Here is a 22,290-nt window from a genome sequence, read left to right on the forward strand (position 1 = left end):
AAAAAATGGGATGCCATTCCCACTATATCAAACCTCCTTTCCCTTTGTTTCGCATGACTGCGGACTGTGCGCGCGCGTGTTGTTGCACTGCTCAAACACACAACTAGGTGGCAGCACTGTCTCACCAACGGGCAAAATAGCAAATATTCCCAGCTCCATATCACAAGGATGTGGACGGTCCCTTCCTGTTTTAGTACCGAGAGAGCCACCGTAGCGGCTCACACCGGAGCTGGAATACAGACGCTCACAGCGCGATTATGTGTGGATTTCCTCTGTGTTCGTCCACGACGCGGAGCTGCGTTTCCCCCCGCGGGCTGAACGGTGGGAAGTATTAGCGGGGAATGCGGTTGCGGTTGTCCGGGTCGCTGGTATCATTAGCAGGCCTGTTTATTGCGCCGCTTTCCCGTGTTGCTTTCCTGTCAATGATTGTCCTCTCCTCACTCTCATGGCGGAGACTAAAATAATATATCACATAGACGAGGAGGAGACTCCTTATCTGGTCAAACTGTCGGTGTCTCCGGAGAAAGTCACCTTAGCGGATTTTAAAAATGTCCTCAACAACAGACCGGTCAACAGCTACAAATTCTTCTTCAAATCGATGGACCAGGATTTTGGGTAAGCCTTCTTTTTGGCCGTCCGGGCCCTGCTGGGCAACATCAAACGAAAGGCTGCAGCCTCGTTACATGTGTGTGCAAACTGGAGTAGCGTGTCTGTTTTCCTGCCCCTGCCTGGCACCTGCTCATTATCTGCCCTGCGCGCGCGCGCGGAGGAGGAGGAGGAAGAAGAAGAGCCTTGGGGAGCGTTTGAAGTGACACCAGAGCCCCCGACGATGCAGCCCCGCATGCATTAGCCCGCACAGCCAGACCCCCGCTCCTCCTATCAGGGTCACAGCCATGTGCGGCGTGAGCCGCCTTTGACGCGTGTCCACCCTCTCAGGTTTCACAATATTTGGGTTTGTTTCACTTTCTCTGATGGCATAGAGGAAGTTGTGTGTGTGGATCTCGGTGCACAATAAATGCAGAGTGGATCCTGAGGGAGTGTGAGGAAGCACATGACCCTGTAGGCCCTTTTTTAATTGCCTCCGAGACAGATTTATCCCTCCAAACCATGCCCCATCCTCAATAGTTCTCTTTTATTGGTTGTCAAACTGCTATTTTGATTGTGGAAAAAAAGAAAAGAAGGAGCAATCATTTCAGTCAATTCAGTCCTAACCTAATGTGTGTTGTAATGTTTTTTGGGCATATTTAGATACTATTCAGAATGCAGAGACACTATTGAAGGGTGGGGAAATGTCAGTTAACTTCTGTTTCTGGTAGTCTACAGCAGGAAGTGATGGCGGGAGCTTCCTCTTTGGTGGATAGTGCTCATTCCAAGTAGAAGAAATATTTTCTTCCCCATTTCCAGACACTTTTTCTTTTGTTTGTTTTTTATTCCTTTCTCTGGAAGCCCACCCTGATTCTCAGCAGTCACACAGAGTCGACAAACCCGTCACGGTCTTCCCGCTTGGCGTTTGTGTCGAAGATGATATATTTGTGTCAGTGTCTGTTCTCGTTCTAGTTGGAAGAGTCATAGTTGGGCCACGCCGCATGATTATTTTGCACCGTAATCCCAGTTGGAGGGAAGAAAATGCACAGCTGGGCGGGAGACCAGTGCACATTTCCACAGCAGTTGTGGCGCTGCGAGGGGAAGCTATAGCTCTTCCTGCTGTGGTGGTGGTTGTCTGGGCTCGGTGGTCCCCGGGCTCTGGCTTCCTGTCTGCCGGGGCGGCTTCCAGCCGGGCCTCAGGTGATCGACAAGCAGATTATGGAAACAAACAAAGCATATTTGCTCTCCCCACATGAAGACTTCAGGTTGCCGAGCAGATTGCCAGACCAAGCAGCTGTTGCTGCATATGCATCAGCAAAAGCACATTAAAGTGGATTTTAAAGCAACTATGTCTCCACAGGGCCGTTGAATGCTGAACACAAAAGGCGGCGGAGGAACCATCGCCACAGTTGAGCTGATGGGTGAATTTCTAGACACCGTGCATGCCGTGTGGTACTGGCACGGCCTTTAAGCAAATCCTGTCAAAGGCATAGGCGCTTTGTGGTAGCCATGCTGGCTCTGCTGCATACAGACAACATTGTGGCTGTTGGAAGAATTAGCAGCTGAGGAAGAAGACTGCTGAGCAGAGAGAGGAAGAACATCAAATCCCTTGCAGTTATAGTCTTGTGTTTGAAATGTAAATGAGCAGTCAGCGCTCTGTCCTCTGTAGTATACCCCCTGTTGTGCGGTGGAAGGGGGAAAAAAAAGATATTTTCTTTGGGGATTTCTGTTCTGCATTTGTGCTGGCCATATCAGCTCTTAACGCGGTGGCCACACCAATTCCATAAACGGTTTGGCGGTGCAAACAAAACACCACGGTTTGCTGCGGCGATCGTGTTGTCTTTTTTTGAAATAATGTAACAATAAATTGTGACATTCCCATTCAAAAAAAAAATAATCAGAACAGCAAATTAAACAATGAAAATTCCTTGTACAAATTTCTAAACTACAGTAATGTTTGTTTATTCATCAATATTCATAAGGCGGAAACTAAACAGGCTTTGGTTTCAACTTCTTGTGCTTTTCGGGAGACTTCAATGCGATGTTGCCTCTGGAGGTGAGTGGGTTTGAGAGCTCACTGCAATGCAAGTCACAGAGGGACTCTGGAGCTCAGGAAGCAGCCAAGCTGAAGTTGTGAAAGAAACAGGCTTGTTTGTTCCTCAGAAACGTGGGGTGGGGGCAGCTGGGAGATGGGGAATGTTTCTTCCGCTGAGAAAGGGGTGCTTGGTTGTGACAGATTTAAAGGTTCATCTACATACTGGTCAGGAGCAATTTAAGTATCGCAAAAAGTAATGAGTCACTGCAACTCCAAACTTTTTGAGTATCCTACTATGTTACCACTCTATAAACAGCATACTTTTAGGGGGCTTAAGCCTTATTAATCAGATAATTTAGTCATATGTAGCCATAATCCTATTTGACTACTAATATTAAGCTTTTATGATATCATTAGCATCAGTCTATCAATGTCCTTTGAGTGCTGGTAGGAACGGGTGCTGCTTTCACCAGCTGTTGGGTTCTGGTTTCAGTCTGCCCGTCTTTCCAAGTAAATAGAGTAAATAAACACATCTAATCTTTCCCAGCCACACAAATATCTCCAGCGGCACAATATTCCGCGATCACATCGGGTTAGATCTCATGGCATTATCCTCTGAAAGCTGTTAAGAACGCTTAAAGATGTCCGTTGCAAGACGCCAGCTGTGCGACAGATCACAAACGCACACATTTCTTTACGCACAGTTTTTTTAAATTTTTTTTGGTTTGTGCAAGATTAAGAGCCCACATGTTGAAAACGAGGCTTGACTGAAAAGCTTTCGCCATTTCTTCCAAAACGAGAGAAAAGCAGCTGCATGGAGACACTGGGAGCAGACCACCTCATTCCGGAGAGCTGCTGTATTATTTGTAGGGCCACTCCCACATCCTCACAAGTCACCTTACAGCTGGCCGTGCAACTCGACAGAGAGGATGCAAACACTTCCTACCTAACCAGCAGAGTCTGGCCCTCACCTCCCCTCCCTTTTCCTCCCTGAGGTGGACCAGGCCGCAGCGGCAGACTCTGCGGTCGTCTGTTCCAGCCACTGAACTGCGTTATCTCTGTCCCCCACTCCCTGCAATACGGTTCCCACAGCAGCAGCGCACAAACACGCAGCTAGCCTGGCTAATCATTGCATGAGCTGGGAAGTTCTGCCAAGAAAAAACTGTGGAAAAAGAATCTGGAAAGTCGCTGCCAGAGAGAGACACCCCTGCACAAAATCTTCTTATGATTTCCTGCTTCTCTCAAGTGTGTGTGTGTGTGTGGGGGTGGGGGGGTGGGCTCCTTTTTCCTGTGCCATGTTCAAAGCCAAGAGTCTACAGCGTTTTAGAAGTATATATCAATTCAGGAAAAATGCCCGTCCACAAAGAAGCTTGCATTTACGAATGCATGCGGTTAGTGAAAGGAATACTTGGTAAATCTATGTGGCTGTTTCCAGCTTGTGACTCTGTCAGTGTGCAAGGTGTTTTCCCCTGCTGGCTCCAGACATGATCTGTGTGACACGGGCCCAGCAGGTGTGGTGACGGGTTGCATCTGAACGGTGTCCCAGCAGGTCAAAGGCTAACTGTGAGGTATTTTTGTTGAGAATTTACAGCCGAAGACGAACACTCAGAGGGAGGCTCCTTTCACTCTGGATGACTATTAATACACGTTCCTTCTCTTTGACATGTTGTTGTCACGTTCTGCAGCTTTTTTCTATTTACCCACCTAAAAGTAATCAGACAGACTTATAGATCTACTCGTCAGATCTACTGCTAATGGGAACCAACAGCATTTTATTCTCTGAGACACACTCCTGAATTCAAAACTAAGATATTATACGTTTCTCGCAGATTTTTTGTTTTTCGATCCGATTCACTGACCTAAAATTGATCCTGGACAGATTTAGCCAAAAATCCTACCAGTATGGCTTAGAGATAAATACCTGGGTACTGCAGGTGAAGTTTTCCAAATTCCTTGTGATTTTTGTAAGACAATCAAGTGAAAATTAAATATGTGAACAAACAAACAAGTATTAATGACAAATCCATTCACATTTAAGTTTTGTAAAGTTCACCTCTCTGTTGTTTTTCCACATCAAAACAATCCAAACTATACGGTCACGTGTTTTTGCTCAATTCCAAGTTTTTTCTCACATTGACGGCTTGATCCTTTTTTGCTGACATCACACACGTGTTGTCTGCTGTGGTTACACTTGGTTGTTTTTACGTTATAGTAAAATAAACCTACTGTACCTCAATCCAAATGGTATTCGCCAATATTGATTATTAGTCATATATTTCATTTTGGAACAATCTTATAATGGCATGAGTCGATTAAATTAACAACGTGCCTCAGTTGATAGATTGTTACACACCTAGTGAATCAGCTTTCAATGATTCACACGGGTAGATGGTTTTTATGCTGGATGCCCTTCCTGTGTTTTTCCTAAATTTGTGTTTCTTCACCCTCTTGATACTTGGCTAAGAGGGTTGGTGATCATCACTCATGTGTTTCCATTTACAAGTTTTATTACATTTGCAAAAATTGCATAAAGAATATAAATCAAACTAAAGGTTCCCACTTGAACTGATTCAAAGAAGCAGACCTTTCAAGTTTATTGGTGTGAAAACGCCCTATTGTTCCTCGCCATGTTCTTGTGATGGAAGCAGGACAGCAGTCCAATGAAATGTCCTTTCTGATCAAACCTTCACTCTGTGGGTTGCTCAACAGGTCCACATGTTATGGCTTGCACACCTGGACAGGTTTTCATCTCAGATTTGTGTTGTTTCTGGCAGGTCGGCAGTTCAAACCATATTGTTCTTCACTGGTGCAAAAAGTAAACACCTCCACCTGCATTTAGGGGAACGGCCTCTCCATGTCATTGCATGGTGCTGCCTTCTTCTCCTGGTTGGTTAGTCTTGACCCTACCTCTGTTCCTGCTTCCCAGGGTTGTCAAAGAAGAGATTTCCGATGACAACGCCAAGCTGCCATGCTTCAATGGCAGAGTCGTGTCCTGGGTAAGTAAGACGCATCCTACAGCCTTGCTGTGCTGATCTTCTCTGCTCTCCTGAATCCACAGCTCCAGCCACAGAAATGTGGCTCACTCCTAGATCACGCACACAAACACATGTAACACCCCCACAGGAGGGAAACGCTAACTCGCACTCTTCAACTGAAGTGGAAATCTGTGACTGATCCATCACTGAACCACGGCTACAAAAGTCAATCATGTAGAGCTGAAATTAGTCAGTTTATCTGTGGAATCATGTAGCTCCTGAGTGGTTTTATTACACACAGTAAACAACATTGTGAAAGCAAGTTTCCCTTTGGGAAGAATAAAGACGGTTTATTTTTACAGTTTAGCTTTGTTAGAGCAGGATTTACGTCTTCATCACTGTTTTGTCAACCAGGACAAAGGAGTCAGGTTAGAGCTTCCTAGAAATATTGATCTAAAACTAATAAAAAGGACATGCAATTTCGTTTGATAGGATGTGTATTCAATCAGCTTGATGGCTTTTTTTTTTAACAGTCCTTGATGTTTTACATTATTGATCTCTGAAGGGAGACTCATTATTCCTCCCTGAATCCGAAGGTCAGGGGTTAGTCAGGGGTTAGAGTTGTGCACTTGTTAGAGCCGTCTTTCTTAGAAACACTTAATTAGTGTTGATACCGGGGGCAAAGCTCTAAGCCTCGGCTTGTTTATCAGGTTCTTACTTTGTTATATTAGTGTCATCAACCCATACATTTCAGCTCATTGTCTTTTACACCAAACTTCAAGCAAAAGCCCACATTTACTGCTTCCGCTTCTCCAGGGTTTGGACGGTCATGAAAAACCTGGAAACGTTTCGGAAATTAAAAATGCAATGTCTAAGTCCTTGAGAAGTTTGTGAAAAACAAAATCTTCAGTAACATTTTGGAAAAGTCATAACAATGCAATATTTTGAATACAAAAAACATAAGATAAAATAGTTTATGAGATTCAACTTTTAATTGTGGCAGACGTTCAACTTCACCCTATCAGTGATGAGAGTTTGTGTTGCCATAAAGCAGTTTGAGTTGTCGTCAGTTCAGCGCATGGCGCGTTTAGCTTTCTACAGTGAAATGCTACGAAATGCCGGTAAAAATTTAGCTTTAACCATGAGTGGTTTTTCTAGCAGAGGCATCAACCGTTCCTAAAACACATTTTGCACCAGAAATGTGCAAAATGCAGGCTTTTTCTCCAAGTCCTTCGACATCAGCAGCATGAGAGAAGCGGGGCTGGTCAGAGAATTAAAAAAAACAAAAACAGGTAATGATGGTGTTACTATGGAAGCGTATTGCATTCAATAAAAAAAAAGAAAAAAGAACTGGTGATCTACGTTCTAAATTTTTTCCGTCATTTTCGTTCAAATATTTTTAGGCACTACAAAGGCGAAGAACTCCAAACAGGCTGGGCACTAACTTTATCTGCTCATGAAATCTATAAGATGAGCTCTGTAATATTAGTGGATAAAGTCTGTAGGAAGACCAAAACAGGCGATATCATGACGAGCACATAAACAAAACAGATCATGTCTAGGACATGCACACATTGTGGCTTTTCAGCTTTTAATTGCAGCTCATCTTATAGTCTTCATGTTAGCTTGTAGTTCTTTGCTTTTTTAGTTCACTGATTCTTTAACGTCGGGTCAAAACACGTCCCACATAAAAGTCTTTTTTAAATGGATAAAAATCATTATTTTAAAATGGATGGACATACTCACAATGTTAGATCTAAAGGAATTGTGAATAGTAGATAATTACTTTTTTAGAGATGGACGCCATCAGGTCACACTAGTAACCAGCATTGAAAAACCTTAAGTATTTACAAACATTTATATCAAATTAAATTTGAGGGTTAAAAATGTCTAAAACAATAAATATCATGAAAATCAAAACAATTTTTTGAACAGTAAAAGGAACAGATGAAGTTTTTCTGAAGGTATTTTGTCCCAACTCTCAAGAACCAATGAGCTCTTAAAAATATCAGGAAAGGTCTGATTTAGCGGAACCGACTAGGTCTGACGGAAATGTGTTTGTTTTTGGTTTTGGAAATTCTGTGAAAGGTTATGGAAAAGTTTTGGAAAAGTTATGGAAAACCATTGCTAAAAAAGTGTACAAACCCTTCTCTTAGATTCCTTTCAAAATAAGAGCTTTAACTCACCTGCAGGTTTCTGCTTCTTTTAAAATGACGTGTCTCATAACTGTCTTATAAACCTGTGCTGCTGGCTGAATCACTAAGTCCACCAATGACTTCCCTCACCAATAAAACACAAGTCTTTGTGGTTTAAATAACCACTATGATCATCTTTTGATCAGTGCTTTTTTTTCATAATTATAATCATGCGGTTTTTAGCCAAAATCTAAAAACCTGTGTTGTTTTCAAGGGCATAGTTTCTTCAGAGCAGCAGTACTTCATCAGAAATTCGTCTCTGAGTTGTGGGCGGGACATTTGAGAGACCCACTTCCCATCATCTATATGTTTAAACAATCCATTGCTACCTTAAAACCCTTCAGACCCCCAACCTAACATTACTGGTGCAACAGCAATGGCAAGCAATATTGGAGCTATCCAGGCATGCAGTTTTGAGCCAGATGCCAGCTCAGATGAGAAAAACAAAGATGTCAGTCAGAATGTAGCGGAGCAGGGAGCTTGTGGCCCACCGACTGTAGCTTCTACGTCACAACTACAAGCTTTTTCAAACAACATCTTTCACCTGCTCCTAAATGCAATTTTGAACTTTATTTTCTTTATATATGTTCTCCATCATGAGAAAAATGCCACAAGAACTTTTTAAAAACACCAACAAATAACTTTCAACTGGATGTCTTTAAAGGAAATATTAAAACTGTGAATGGAAATGTTATGATTTTTGAGTTTTGATACAGAATTAATACAAATTAAATGTGTTATTAAATGTTGTGTTGCAGTTTATCGATTTTAGGGGCATTTGGGGGGAAACTTTACAAGCCTTCTAAAAAGATGTTTGAGCTGCTTTTATAAAGGATGAGATCAGATAAGTAAACTTCATTGATCCTGCCGTGGGGAAATGTAATTGTCACAACAACTCTGGAGATCAGGCATCAAGCTACAAAGAAAAACAAAAGGAAAGTGTGTAAAAAGATGAAGGTTAGGGCTGCACGATATGAAGAAAACTCGCGAGATGCGATTAATGATTAATATTGCCATGGCGATATAACCTGCGATATATGAACAAATAGCAAAACAACCATAAACATCCTTTCCATTTCACTGCAGTTTAATATAAATACGAGTCAACATACCTTAAGTTAAACTCCAAATGAAACTAGTCTAAATGGGAGGCGAGAATCTAACATAAAACGGCTTCATCCAATTGGTCAAATGCATAAATGGATTTATTTGATTCACTAAATACTTCAAGCTGCCATAAGATTGTTTTAACACATTTAAAGTAACCATTTATTGCGATTTTCGCTGACCTTTACAATGTTTGTATTGCACAGCTTGATATCGCGACGAGAAATTTGCGATTTATTGCGCAGGCCTAACGAAGATGGGTTAAAAAATAAGAGGTCACGGATATATTTGTTAAAATATTCTTACTGCAAAGAAGGCTTCTAAAATTACATAAAAACAGAGGCAAATGTCTTATAAGCACTTCAAAGTTTTTTTAAGAGAGTTGGCATCAAATGCACATAATTTGTCTATCCTCGGAAAAAAGCTATTGTCTTGGTTTTTTTTGTGTAAATCATCAAAAATAAAACTTAAAACAACAACGCCATTACCTAACCTTGTAAAAAGTACAGTTTGATAATATTTTCATGAACAAGAAATAGTTGTTACAATTCTCAATCTTTATTTTTCTCCAAAACTGGAATATCTGCCCTCAATGGGGGCAGACATGTGAATGAGGACCCAGCCTCCTATAAAAGAGCAGTTATGAAAGCAGACTGCTCCTCCTTTTAGAACTGTACCACAACAACACACCCATGAACCCAGAGGTTGAATAAAAACCAATCGTGGCGCCCACCGCTGATGGCCTGTGCACGGGTATCTGCTTTAACATTCTCATTTATGGCTTAGATGAAAGGATGGGTTCCTTTTGCATCATTTGAAAGGAGACATTGCTGGGTAAAAAAGCTGGACACTCTTTCAAGTTTCTGTGCTGTTTACCGTCTGCCCGAGTTGTTTAGCCATGGCTAGGCTTCTCAATTTATAGCCTTTCCTCATTTATACATGCACACAGCGAGTGTCTGTTTCCACAGCACACAAATATCCCCCGTGTGTTTTCCTCTGTGTGTTTTCTTACTCTCTGTTTGCAGATTTTAATGACACAAAAATCCGACTTGTTTGTTCCGTGTTTCTCAACTGTTCTTCACCAGCATGTTCTCCTCTTCCTCAGTTGGTCCTGGCAGAGAGCGCGCACTCCGATGGAGGATCTCAGTGCACGGAGAGTCACCCCGAGCTGCCCCCTCCCCTCGAGAGGACGGGAGGCATCGGAGACTCGCGGCCCCCCTCGTTTCAGTAAGTAGTTTGCTGCGCATTTGTACTACAGGTGTACTGTCAGATGCTGTCAGGCACAGCTCTCTGCACTCAGTGTGCCTTTTTTTAATGTAGCATGCCATATGTGCTAATTAAGAAGTGGATAGTTCACGGGAGACTCATCCTCCTCATCATCATCAGCTGCAGCAGCAGCTTGTATGGAAAGTGTAGGTGCCTGATTAGGCGATGTGTGAAGATAAAGTCTGCTCAAACTGGAGTGTCAGAATACGCACGGCTGTCTTTGTGGGTTCATTTCCACTCGTGCAAGCATTGGAGCGAGGTGCTCGTCCACCCCTTTGTGTAAACATGATGGGTACTCCACTGCTGATTCTCCAAATATAGCCTTTGCGGCGCAAAAATCTTCAGGCAAAAACTGGCACTGAGTGAGACTCGTGTTCAGTCACTCGGAGCATAATTAACTAATAAAAGCAGAGTGCCTCAAAAAACACATTGGTGCTTTAAAGGTCAGAAGAGGAGATTCCCCTGAGCTTCATCCGGGCCACCTCAGCGCCGATTTTGGCGTAAAACTGTCAAATTTGAAAATATCACAGCTTCGACCAAAGAGAAGCGCCTTGCTAAATATAGCCAGGAGGGGGGTGTGGGCTGGGGCTGTTTCAGTCATAATGTTGGGGCAGTACTGCTGAAGCTCTATATTGAGAGCGTGCAATCTGTCATGTCTCAGTGTATCTCTTTATCCAGCGTTTGACATCTCAGCTCTCTTTTGCCCTCTATGGGACGCTCCCCGCCATGTGGCTGTCAGCCGTCTTGATGATTTTATTGTTCCCCTCCATTTCTCAGTGCTGCCACCTCGTGCAGGCTAAACGCACTGCGCTTCTTACCCCACGTCATTTCCCTCCACCCCCACCCTCCCTCGCCGTCTCTCCTTGAGTCCGACAGACGAGCTTTTCTCTCAGGGAAGCGGTGTGGTGTATTCCCTACAGCAAACCTCCTCTCTCCTTCTGTCTGAAAGGAAGCCCGTCCTCCGGCTTTACCTCTCTGTAAATAGCCAGAATACTATTACCACTTCATTTTCTCTTTGTGCTCTATTCATGCGTTGCATGTATTCCACACCGTGAATGGCCGTGTTTGAAGAATAGGTGTTCTGGGTTTAGAGTGAACCCAACTGATGTGCCTCTGCCTGGTAATCCGGATTAAAGTACGCATCTCTATTTCCCAAGAGGAAAAGGCAGACGATTGGCACCAGTTGGGGAGGGGAAGGTGGAGTGGGATGGGAGGGGGCCTCTGTAGAAAATAGACAGAATTTGTTCCCAGCTGCTGGATAAATCTCCCTTCTTACCAGCAGCTATCAGCAGCCTGACAGACAAGCAGCCGTCACTGTCCCCACTTTGCTGTCCAAACAATAAAAAAAAAAAGCGTCTAAAGCACGCATCTTCAGACATATTTGCATACATGCAGTGACCTGTGCTCCAGAAGTCGTGCTCAGGTGCACCCATCTGCCCGTATGTAGCATGTGAGCATGCCCCATTGAGCAATTTATCCCGCTGAGTGAACACAGCGGCCCCAGCATCCAGTCTGCTTTTAGAGATTTAATTAGCATGCGTCCTCCACACACTGTTGTGCAGCCTCTATGTTTAACCACAGCTGATTGATGTTTATTCACATGTTTCTGTTGCACCTCTTTTTGTTCAGTTTAAGCGCTATAAATCCGAGTGCACGTGCGAGGAGTCTTTTTTTTAATTTTTAAGTGCATCCAGGCGCATATGCATGAATTCAGGAGCGATTACTCATGGAGGTAGAAAGTGAGTTTGACAGACTGACAGGACTGAGCAGAGTTCTCACCGGCTTCAGGTTTCCTGCGAGCCCGGTGGCAGTTTGAGTCCCTAAACCCCGCTGCCTGGGGCGACTAGGTTTCCAGCCGCCTGACAAAGTTACCAAGCCCCTCCGCAGTCCTCAGTCTGCTAACCCCAGACCTCAACAGCGGCCGACTTAATGCTAAGCCCACACCTGATCTACCACTTCTCTGTTTTTATACGATTTGTCAGTCCCGTCTCTGCTCCTCTTGCAGTCATGCTTCAGGCACTATGTGGACTTTCAATAGACCTCATTAATGCCAGTATTGTCCAGAATGTCTCCCCTCCCAAGGTGTCTGGTCATTAATGACACTTAGTGGAAAACACATCACATACCACAGAACAATGAAACTGCTATTTTGGCCAGAGGGACTTAATCTGAAAGAGACGTGATATGGATTTCAGGCTGAATGGCAGCCGGGCAGATATTCTAGCAGACAGAAAAGTATCTCAAATCCAGAAGGAGTTTGACCCTGACAATGTTTTCACTCCATTGTGAATCTAATTGAAGTCTTCCGGTTCCAGTGCCAATGCAGTGAGCAGCCGCGATGGCCTGGACACAGAGACGGGAACAGAGTCTTTGCTGAGCCATCGCAGGGAACGCGAGAGGGAGCGCGCTCGCAGGAGAGCACGAGAAACCGAGCGTGAGTATTATCAGCCAGGCACAGATGGATGGAAGGAGGGGAAAAAATCCAATTATCTTGTCATTTTCTCATTATTAGATTTCACTACATCTTCATTTAACTCCCATTTTCTGCACAGAAAAACATGGTAAACACATCCTCAGAAAAGAGAGCAGATTGAGTGGAGCACGTTAAACTTTTTCTAACATCTTCACAACTTTAACAGCTTGCCAAGGTTTTAATAATTTACTGTCTTGCCCAGTTATCCGTGGCTCTGTGTGGAGAGTGCCAGTCACACTTCAGCCTTCTGGATTATTATAGCCTTTCAATCAAAAACATGTTTTTTTAAATGTCAGAGAAAAGCCTGTTGAAACATAGATTGAGGCCCTACACCTCACTCCATCTGCAAGACAAAAAAAGAGATTGAAAAGCAGATGAGGACAAAATGTATTGATTTGAGACCACAGGAAGTGAGTTGATTCCCCTGCTTGCACTTTTTCTCTTGTTTTTTTGTTAACTGCAAAAGCAGCACTTCTTCTTCTTCCTCTGTGTCTGTTCCCCAGTCCTCTGCTCACAGCTTGCCCAGTTCTTTGCATACTGCTGTCCTGGATCATTAACCAAAAACTCATTAATTTGTGCGGCGCAATTAGTAAGACAGTATCAGGTGGGGGTTGTAAGAGGGGCTCAAACTCTTTAGCGAGCTGGGAGCGCATTTAATTATATTGTAGCTGACTTCTCTCTGTTGCATCATATAAGGTTGATCCTGACTTATCACTGTTGGTTATGGTAATCCCCTGTTACCTTGTTAACTCATTAGAAAAAAAGAGCACTACTGTATTTTAAAGGTCACCTCGCAAGACATGCAGCTCCTCGCTCTCTCGCGTCACCTCTCATTGCCTGATGGTTTGTCTCCACGGTTTGTTACCGTCCACTAACTAAGTGAAACCACTCTGGGGGGCTGTCTGGAGCTCCTCCTGCTCCACCAGCAGTTTTGGGGCTCATAAATCAGGGGGCTGTGGGAAAAGTGTAATTCAATTTGGCTCAGTCCGATGGTATGTGAAGACGTATGAGGAAGGAGCCTTGAGCCCCCGTCTTTGTGCTCTCATGCCTCGCTGCCTGCAGCATCATCAGCTGCAGGAATTCCCCTGTCACCTTATACATGTGCTTCAAGCGACCACCCCTTCCCCCTTGTGTGTTTGCGATCTGTTGTACAGTGGAGTGTTCAAGCCTGAAAACATAACCCCTTCTTATCTTCTGTCAATGTCGGTGCAGCGGGAGGATGAATAACCCAGCAGGAGCACATTTCAGGAGGGGGAACAGGTGTATGACCTGGAGGGCAGTCTAACATTTCTCTGCATCTTGTATTCTACGGATCATGTCAGCTGGCGCCAAAAGACGGAAACGCAAGCGTTAATGCTGGACTTAAATGTGCTGCTTGGAGTAGTTGGGATTTGGGTCAGAGAAGATATCACTAAGCCAGAGCACTCGTGCTCACAATCAAGTCTTCACACAAAATAGAAAAAGCAGCTGTTGACCTTAAACCGCGCTCTGTTATCTGAGGTGTCTTAATGTCTCACTTTAGCCGAGCGGCCAAGAACACAAATTGCACTTTTAACAGCCTGTTGGAGTTCTCACATGAGGAGGAGAGCGGAGAGGACACAACATTTTCTCAAATCCCACATTATCGCTGCGTGTTTTGGAGAATCCCTGCTTGTGATTGGTCCAAAGCAGATTAGTAGTCATTCTACTGAGGGGTTGCATGCCATGGCAGGGAGGGAGGAGGCTAGACTTTCTACTCTCTCATAGATTACTTTGTCTTTGCATCGGATGAGCGCACACCGTCGGCTGTGGGTGAGGATTTAGCGTTGGGTTCGATTGGGACATTTGACATTTGGATTTTTCACTCAATAATGGAGATTTCCTTTTGCTGTCTGTTTAATGTAGTTTGTAGTTTCAGTGTGGAGGAAAATTGTCTTGTTTTCCAGCATAACTTGTGAAAGTAACTTTTTTTGTAGGGATGCTTCTCATTCAGCATAGATTTAACTATACGATTATTTTTAACCGGTTTGCAGCAAAGGGTCTAAAAATTTAGTTTTTTTTAAAGGTTTGAGTGAAAAAGTGGACTTTTGCTGGTATGTTTGTCACTGCAGAATCCTTCAGGCTCGTGCTTCACCATTGCCACTTTCTGTTGTAGATAAGCTTTGAAGGCTACGAGCAGCCAGCTGGTGTCTTGAGGCCATCTGAGGCTTTTAAAGAGCGACTGGAACAGACGGAGGAGGGCATAAAGACACAAATTTGCAGGCTGCCTTTGTGACCCTTTGCCTATTTTGTGTGTGTGTGTGTGTGTTTGTTTACTCTGGCGGGACTCATTAGAAAGGTGTGGGAGGAAATATGTGTGAGTGAATCCTGATAGTGGACTCTGATTTGGTGCGTGGCTGCAGTAGTCCGGATTTCTTGAAAGCACAGTTTGGGTAGAGCTGGGAATGGAAACGCCTGCACTGTTGGAATGTTTTGCTTGCTCAAGGCGAACACGTTGGCGACCACGCCCTCTTCGGCTGATGAGACCTTTCCAGCCAATCCGCTGTTACCCTGAGGCAGCACCTCCACGCAGGCTGTGTACGTATGAATTGAGGGAGGATAATATTACTTTTTTGGAATTTATTATTTCCAACTTTATCTTTTTTTTTGTAGTGTCACCAACTCTGATTCCTCCCTCCCCCCTGAGTTTGTTGCTCCTCCGATCCGACTCAAAAACAAGAAAACATGACCTCCCTTCCGTCCGACTCACTGCCTCTCTTCTCTCTTTCTCTCTGCAGTCCCTCGCGTCAACGGTCACTCTAAATCAGAGCGCACAGCCAGGGACTCGGCCATGGGTTACGACAGCGCCTCGGTCTTGAGCAGCGAGCTGGAGTCTAGCTCATTTGTTGACAGTGAGGAGGATGAGGATGCCAGCAGGTACCATGCTGCCCCAGTGCCTTTCAACCAAACATTTCTTACAAGCAGTTTCTAAAAGCAAGAAAACAGAGATCGCTCTGTTTTCTTTTAAGCATCAAAAAATAAGTCTTCACTTTTTTATTATTCATGCGAATTATGGTTTAAATGTAGATGAGATACAAAGATGCTGCATAACATCTTAAGAAAGTTTCTACAGAAAAAGCTAAACAAGTATTGAAAATGCAATAAATTAAAATTACACCCCAATAAACTTATAAATTGTAAAATTATAATATCAGATTGCAATTGTGATGCAAAGTTGTATTGTCTAGGATTGTAAACAATAATTTTACGTCTTCTCTACCAAAAGACAAACCTGGCATCCTTCTTTAATCCAATAAGCACTTTTTTGGTTTGCACTTTTCCTTTGTGTGCCATCAATCCCCCTCTTTTCTTGTTGTTCAGGCTCAGCAGTTCCACAGAACAAAGCTCTTTGTCCCACCTCATGCGCAGACACAAGAGGCGCCGGCGGAGACACAAAGTGTCCAAGATAGATCGGGTACGCACGTCTAAGGCGCATCACCGCCTTGGCTAAAAATTGATGCTGACGCTGAGTGCCAGAAACAGATGAGAGAACTGATGGATGGAGACTTGATGCCTGTTTTTATTTACAACGTGCTCACAGCTGATCTCTATTCTCCTGCCATTTCAGTCCTCATCCTTCAGTAGTATGACAGACTCCACCATGAGCCTCAACATCATCACTGTCACTCTCAACATGGGTAATTCACAATTTACTATTGGATTTATTTTTAATATGAATTTGAGTCATAAAATCTACTCTTCCTTGCGTGTGCATTCACACTTATTCACTGCTTTCTTGACGACAGAGAAATACAACTTCCTGGGGATCAGTATTGTGGGGCAGAGTAACGACCGGGGGGATGGCGGCATTTACATCGGCTCCATCATGAAGGGAGGAGCCGTAGCGGCGGACGGAAGAATAGAACCCGGAGACATGCTGCTGCAGGTGCGCGTCAGCGTCTACACATCATATTTCAGCTCATTCCTGATGAACATCGAGGTGGAATGACCACTCCTCTCAGCTGTTGCTTTGTTCCCCCATCAAAGCTGACATATACAGAGATCATCTGTACCCCATTATGGCATGACAACCACCATGTCACATCCTTGGTCGATTGTTATCGTTACAGTCACTTCCTGTTTTTAACTTTTGCCCTGCATGCAGTGACCTCGTGTGGATTGCATTGACCTCGTGAGGATTTCACTATAGCAGATCAGGATTTGCAGGAATTTGAAGGCCTGAGAGTTCAGCTGAGATTATTGTGTGCTCAAAGCATAAGTGCATAAACACATCTGAGTCCTCCCCGGAGCTGCAGATTAACATTTTAGTCAGGAAACCGTGTAATTTGATATAATGGCATGTCTTGTCTGTCAACCAGGTGAACGATGTAAACTTTGAGAACATGAGCAACGACGACGCGGTGAGGATCCTGAGGGAGATTGTTTCCAAAACAGGGTGAGAACATGAAACTCCAGCTTCTGAGGACAATCTCACCCCCTGCTGTGGACAATAATCACACAACTTTACATTTGATGGGTGCAGTGTTGTACTGCAAGTGTTGTACTGCAAAGTAAACAGGCTGCTGCATAGATGTTCAGAGCATTTGAAGAAACAAAGATTTTGACAAAGACAAAGATTTTGAGTAGTTTTAATGCAGCATATATTAGACTTGTTAGACAGCTAGTTTCTGTTTATTCCAGACCAGAAGTACTCTTTGATCACAGTGGTTTAACAGGATTTGTAGTAATCATTGTGAGAACATTCTTGGTCAAAAACACTTGTGTTCTCTTTCAGCTGAGAGTTCAAAACTATCAAAATTAAAAATCAGTTTACAGTTTTGATGGTTAAAGCAAATGTTATTGTTGTGCGATGGACACACAATTTCTTCTTTGATTAGTTAGATCAAGAAAAAAATGTTCTTTCGGGTTTCAATATATCCCTTAAATTGACTTTTTTTTTTTGCCCTTCAGGCCTATCAGTCTAACTGTTGCCAAATGCTGGGATCCATCTCCACGAAGCTACTTCACCATCCCTCGCGGTAATATTGGGCAGTTTTAAGAATGACTTTAACTGGCAAATATTTTTCTATTTAACGTGTCGTTTTTTTAATGCTAATAATCTCCTTTTGTCTCCTTTTGTTGTTCAGCTGAGCCTGTTAGACCCATAGACCCTGCAGCTTGGATTTCCCATACTACAGCTCTGACAGGACCTTACCCCCACTACGGTAAAGACTAACATGATTGAATGTTTTTTTTCTAAAATCTAACAAACTTGGTTGATTGTTTTTTCTTTATTTGTCCCCTCATGTCAGAGTTTGATGACTTGCCTCTATCAGCAAGTAAAACAGACATGGCAACCATCGTCAAGGTGATGCAGCTGCCAGATTCAGGTCTGGAGATACGGGACAGGATGTGGTTGAAGATCACCATTGCCAACGCAGTCATCGGTAAGTAGAACTGAAGAGATGAGGCAGGCAAACTCTCATGACTGTGATCCACGTTGAACCATTCAGACCGTCTGCTTTCTTCATTGCTGTGTGTCAGTAGTATTCTTGTGTTTGCGACTGACAGGTGCAGATGTGGTGGACTGGCTTTACTCCAGGGTAGAGGGGTTTAAAGATCGACGGGATGCGCGGAAATACGCCAGCAGTTTACTGAAACATGGTTACCTGAGACACACTGTCAACAAAATCACCTTCTCTGAACAGTGCTACTACACTTTTGGGGACCTCTGCCAAAGTACGGCCTCTTCTAAAGCAGCTCCTGTGTTTGCTCCCTGCAGAGTATCGTTCTAAAATCAGTTTCTTTTCATCCAGATATGGCGTCACTCAATTTAAACGAGGGATCCAGCGGTGGAGGCTCTGAGCAGGACACTTTGGCACCACTACCTCCCACCACCAACCCCTGGCCTCTGGGCGGACAGCCATTCCCCTACCCTCCTTTTCCCTCCGCACCTCCCAGCTTTCCACCAGGATACTCGGACACGTGCCACAGTTTCCACAGCGGGAGCGCAGGCAGCCAGCATAGTGAGGGTGAGCCTTATTGGTTTTCCATCAGCTTTTTTCCTCATTAATGGGAGATAACCTTGACTCAACATGCAAGATGACATTAAGTGAACTGTCTCTGGCACATGACAGCGAAATTAACAACCCACTGATGTTAGTCTTTTGGCTTTTTGAGCAGAAAGTTGACATTCAAATGTTCTTGATGACATTTGTGTATTCTAAAACTCGTCCTGTGTTGTCAAGGTCAATCATGAGCATCTTGAGTCATGCAGCGGACAGCTCTGCAGTACTGGGTGTGTACACGGCAAAACTAAATGAAATCCCTGATCGACTTTGTGATTACACATCACCCGCAAGTCCACCTCGATTCATGAGTGCTTGATCGATTCTTTGTTCTCATTTGGAATCAAAATGTGATGGTGTTGCATGGCTTTTTGATTTCTGCTTTAAGGAAGAGAGGAGATCCGGGGGTGGGGGTGCATATTGAGTTGGCCTTAATAGTGCCCTTGTGTTTGTTTCAAGCAGAAAAAAAATGTGGTAAATGATTGCTTTGATCTTCATGCTGGGAGTGATTCATTCATGACATCCTCACTTCTTGCTTTCAGCCATTCTTTCCCCTGATTTGTCAGCTACATTTAGGGCAGAGATGGAAAAAGCAGTCATAGATAGGTCTTTGTTTCAAAGTACTCATGGGTAATTAGGATCATCATCATGTGATGATCTGCTTCTGTCCTTCACGGAGTGCATGTGTGCATTTTTGGGCAGTTTTTTTAAGTTTCCGTGATAAAAAAATGACCAAAACCTTGAAAAATATTAGTTTAAGTACCAGGGTTAGCGGGTGTTCTCGTCACGGGGACGTCTGGGCTGGGCGGTGTGTGTAATTCTGTTGTTCCCTCTGTTTCTGCTGGGCAACGGTAGACTGAAGGAGGAGGTAGTCCCAGGACACTGGGGGAATCGGTAAGCCTGCTAACCCCCTCTCTTCTCCTGCCGCTCTCTTGTCTTCAGTCATGCCTCCTCTCTTTCTCCTGTGCTCAGCATTCTCCACCTATCATACTGCAGCTCCTAACATTTTTTTTTATAAATCTCCCCTCGTCTGCCAGCCTCATGTTTTTTTTTTTCTTGTGGTTCCTGTGCATCCTATCTTTGACTCTCCTGAGAGTTGATTCTCCCTCTCTGCTCCTCGGGGCATGCATTTGTACTGTGCTGGGAGGTGCATGATGCAGGATGATCACTCTGAGGCCCGTGCTGTTAGGGGGTAATCATGCACCACCAGTGCTATTGGGCTTGTATTGAACAGAGGGTGGCGGGGGGAGCGGATCGTTTGACTTTGCAACCGTGTGGTACACCTCCATCAGTTTGACGCCACTATGTGTCATCATTTTCTGCGCATCATCCAGAAAACCTCCATTACGAGGTGATCAGACCTCTGATGCTGGTGTATCATGTTGGGTTTTTATGATCTGTGAATGTTTCAGTGTTTGTAAGAACTTCAGATAGAGTTCAGAATAGTGGTGAAATGTGGGCATCTTTTGATAATCATGTTTCCTCTTGCTGCTGACTTTTGAAGACTGCATAGGAAATATGTTGTCGTGCATTAAGAACTTTATCAGAGCGTCGCTGAGGATCTGTGACCTTTTGCTCCACGAGCTTTGTGTGAGTCAGCTGCAGCAGCTGAGCAACAGTTTCTCTGGATTACAGTGCAAACACTGCAAAACTCTCAACTGAACCGACCTCCTCTTATTTTTCTTTTTTTTTTTTTTTAAACAGGAAGCCGAAGCAGTGGATCCAACCCCAGTGCAGACAAAGGACGACACTCCTCCCCGCAGGAGAAGAGTCAAAGGACAGCATGCAGCGAGTCAGAGCCGGGCGTCCGCGGCGGGAGGCGCAACGACAGGTCCGCTAGCCAAATGAGCCATCACAGCCATACGGTGTCCAGCCACAGTCACGCCCGATCGAGCCTCAGCCAGAGCCATTCGCACAGGAGCCACACGCTCACACATAGCAACCACCCCTCCTTCAACTTCAGCCACGCCCCCTTCACTCAGGTGGGGCCAGGCTCCTGTGCCCAGAGCGAGAGAAGCCACGCCTCCTCCTACGGACCCCCGGGCCTACCCCCTCCTTATTGTTTGGCCCGTCTGGCCCCCAAGACTTCAGTCAGCAGTAGCACACCCCCTGGAGCCCCCCCTGGGAGAGAGTTAGCAGCCGTCCCCCCTGAGCTGACTGCCAGCCGGCAGTCGTTCCAGCACGCTATGGGCAATCCCTGTGAGTTTTTTGTGGACATCATGTGACTGGACAGTGCCTTCACACAGTGAGCACAAAACGCTACTCCCCAATACCGAAACCCCCATGTTTTTGAAGTCCACACAAAGGAATGAAGGCTGAAGGAGCTCAAAGGAGGGGGTCCTCTTACACACAAGCACACCTCCTCCCGTTTTGTATTATGTACAGTTTGTTAAACGTGAGTGGTATTCAGTGTGGTGACGTCTTTCAAAGCTGACAAGCAGATATCCTCAGGAGGGTGGACCTGGGATATGTTCTGCTTTGTGAGACCTTTAATCGGAGTGGATCTGGATCTCCGTCTCCCAGAAGGATCGCCTTGGTGGGAGCTTGGTGGGCCCAGTCCCTCTGGTCCCCACAAGTGTCATTGTGAAACTTACACCAAACAAATGGCCTCATCGGCTGCTTTCAGTTCTAATTTGCCAACTAACACCAACAAGGCCCTGCTAACTTCATGAGAAGGGGATGAAGGGGCTTTTAGACAGCCCTTAGTTTAACAAGACTGCATAGTGCATGACTGTCTCAACTGCTTTAAATAGATTTTATGAAATTGATTTTTTAATGTAATAAGATTATTTGAGGAGGAACGTTACTTCTTGCCAATGTTTTAAAGGATGGATCCGTACACTGGATGATTTTTGTGCTGTTATTTATGTGTTTTTGTCGCATTGACGATGTCATACTTTGTCTTTTATGATTGACTGACAATCAGGCTTCACCCTTTATAAGTCAGCGGCCGATTTCCACCTAGCGTTGGAAAAATGTTTCATCGTCAGGGTCAGTGGCTCAAATGCTGACATTCACAAAAGTATCTTAAATCAAAAAAACAGCAGGCAGCAGACATGCGTCACATACGTCAGAAGGACTCAAAAAAAATCGAGATAAAGCAGATTGCTGAGAGCACCAGACTTTTTTTTTATTTTGGTAACCAAGTGTGAGCTTAGATAAAAGTCTGTGTGTTAAAAAGCAAACATTGTAATATCTTATCATAACATCAATGCCGTCTGTGATGCCCTTCGTCTCTGCGATTATCATCAGGCACTTTTTTTTTCTTTTTCAAGTGACTTCAAGGAGAATCCTTGCCCACAGGATGATGCTCTTCTTGGAAAACCTCTGTTGTATCTACCTTAAATTCAGTTACAGCACAACTCTCAAACACTCTAGTTTTATGAGCACTTTTCCATTTTGTCTCTCCCTCCTTTTAGTATGAAACACTGTTTGCAATCACAGCGTTCTCTTTTAACCTTGTTTCGTTACAAAAGATAAATGAATTGTACATAAAAATTTATTATATATAAATAAAAATCTATATGTTAAAAAGTTGTCTTCTTTTAATAAAGACACAGAGCATACATTAAGAAAAATTGAAGTTTTAACTGACAAAATAATTATTTTTCCTATGGCCACTAGATAG

At 44.0% G+C, this 22,290-nt stretch overlaps 1 protein-coding gene across 5 annotated transcripts; it reads left to right on the forward strand.

The window, feature by feature from the left end:
- Positions 1 to 118: 118 nt before the first annotated feature.
- dvl1a (dishevelled segment polarity protein 1a) lies at positions 119 to 22,196 on the forward strand. 5 transcript variants are annotated; one of them, XR_013657455.1, is made up of 17 exons: positions 121 to 615; positions 5,547 to 5,616; positions 10,003 to 10,124; positions 12,479 to 12,597; positions 15,393 to 15,531; positions 15,976 to 16,069; positions 16,223 to 16,292; positions 16,401 to 16,540; positions 16,974 to 17,050; positions 17,566 to 17,633; positions 17,742 to 17,819; positions 17,907 to 18,041; positions 18,166 to 18,333; positions 18,411 to 18,626; positions 18,843 to 18,892; positions 19,518 to 19,556; positions 20,367 to 22,196. XR_013657455.1 is itself a non-coding variant. In XM_078950329.1 (16 exons), the coding sequence occupies exons 1-15, from the start codon at positions 446 to 448 to the stop codon at positions 18,851 to 18,853; spliced, it is 1,677 nt and encodes a 558-aa protein (XP_078806455.1). In that variant the 5' UTR covers positions 121 to 445; the 3' UTR covers positions 18,854 to 18,892; positions 20,367 to 22,196. The 5 variants fall into 5 exon arrangements, 4 of the variants coding, with proteins under 4 accessions (XP_004070889.1, XP_078806455.1, XP_078806456.1 ...); XM_078950329.1 differs by lacking the exon at positions 19,518 to 19,556; XM_078950330.1 differs by lacking the exon at positions 18,843 to 18,892.
- Positions 22,197 to 22,290: the final 94 nt, after the last annotated feature.

Source organism: Oryzias latipes, chromosome 7 (assembly GCF_053564925.1).
Source record: "Oryzias latipes strain Hd-rR chromosome 7, Olatipes_Hd-rR_3.1".
NCBI classification, from domain to species: Eukaryota; Metazoa; Chordata; class Actinopteri; order Beloniformes; family Adrianichthyidae; genus Oryzias; species Oryzias latipes.

Bases quoted from the DNA above. Each gene is read 5' to 3' on its own strand.
- dvl1a (XM_004070841.5), top strand. From the start codon at position 446: ATGGCGGAGACTAAAATAATATATCACATAGACGAGGAGGAGACTCCT. The intron at 616-5,546 runs GTAAGCCTTCTT...CCTGCTTCCCAG, and splicing joins TCGATGGACCAGGATTTTGG to GGTTGTCAAAGAAGAGATTT. The intron at 16,541-16,973 runs GTGCGCGTCAGC...TCTGTCAACCAG, and splicing joins CCGGAGACATGCTGCTGCAG to GTGAACGATGTAAACTTTGA.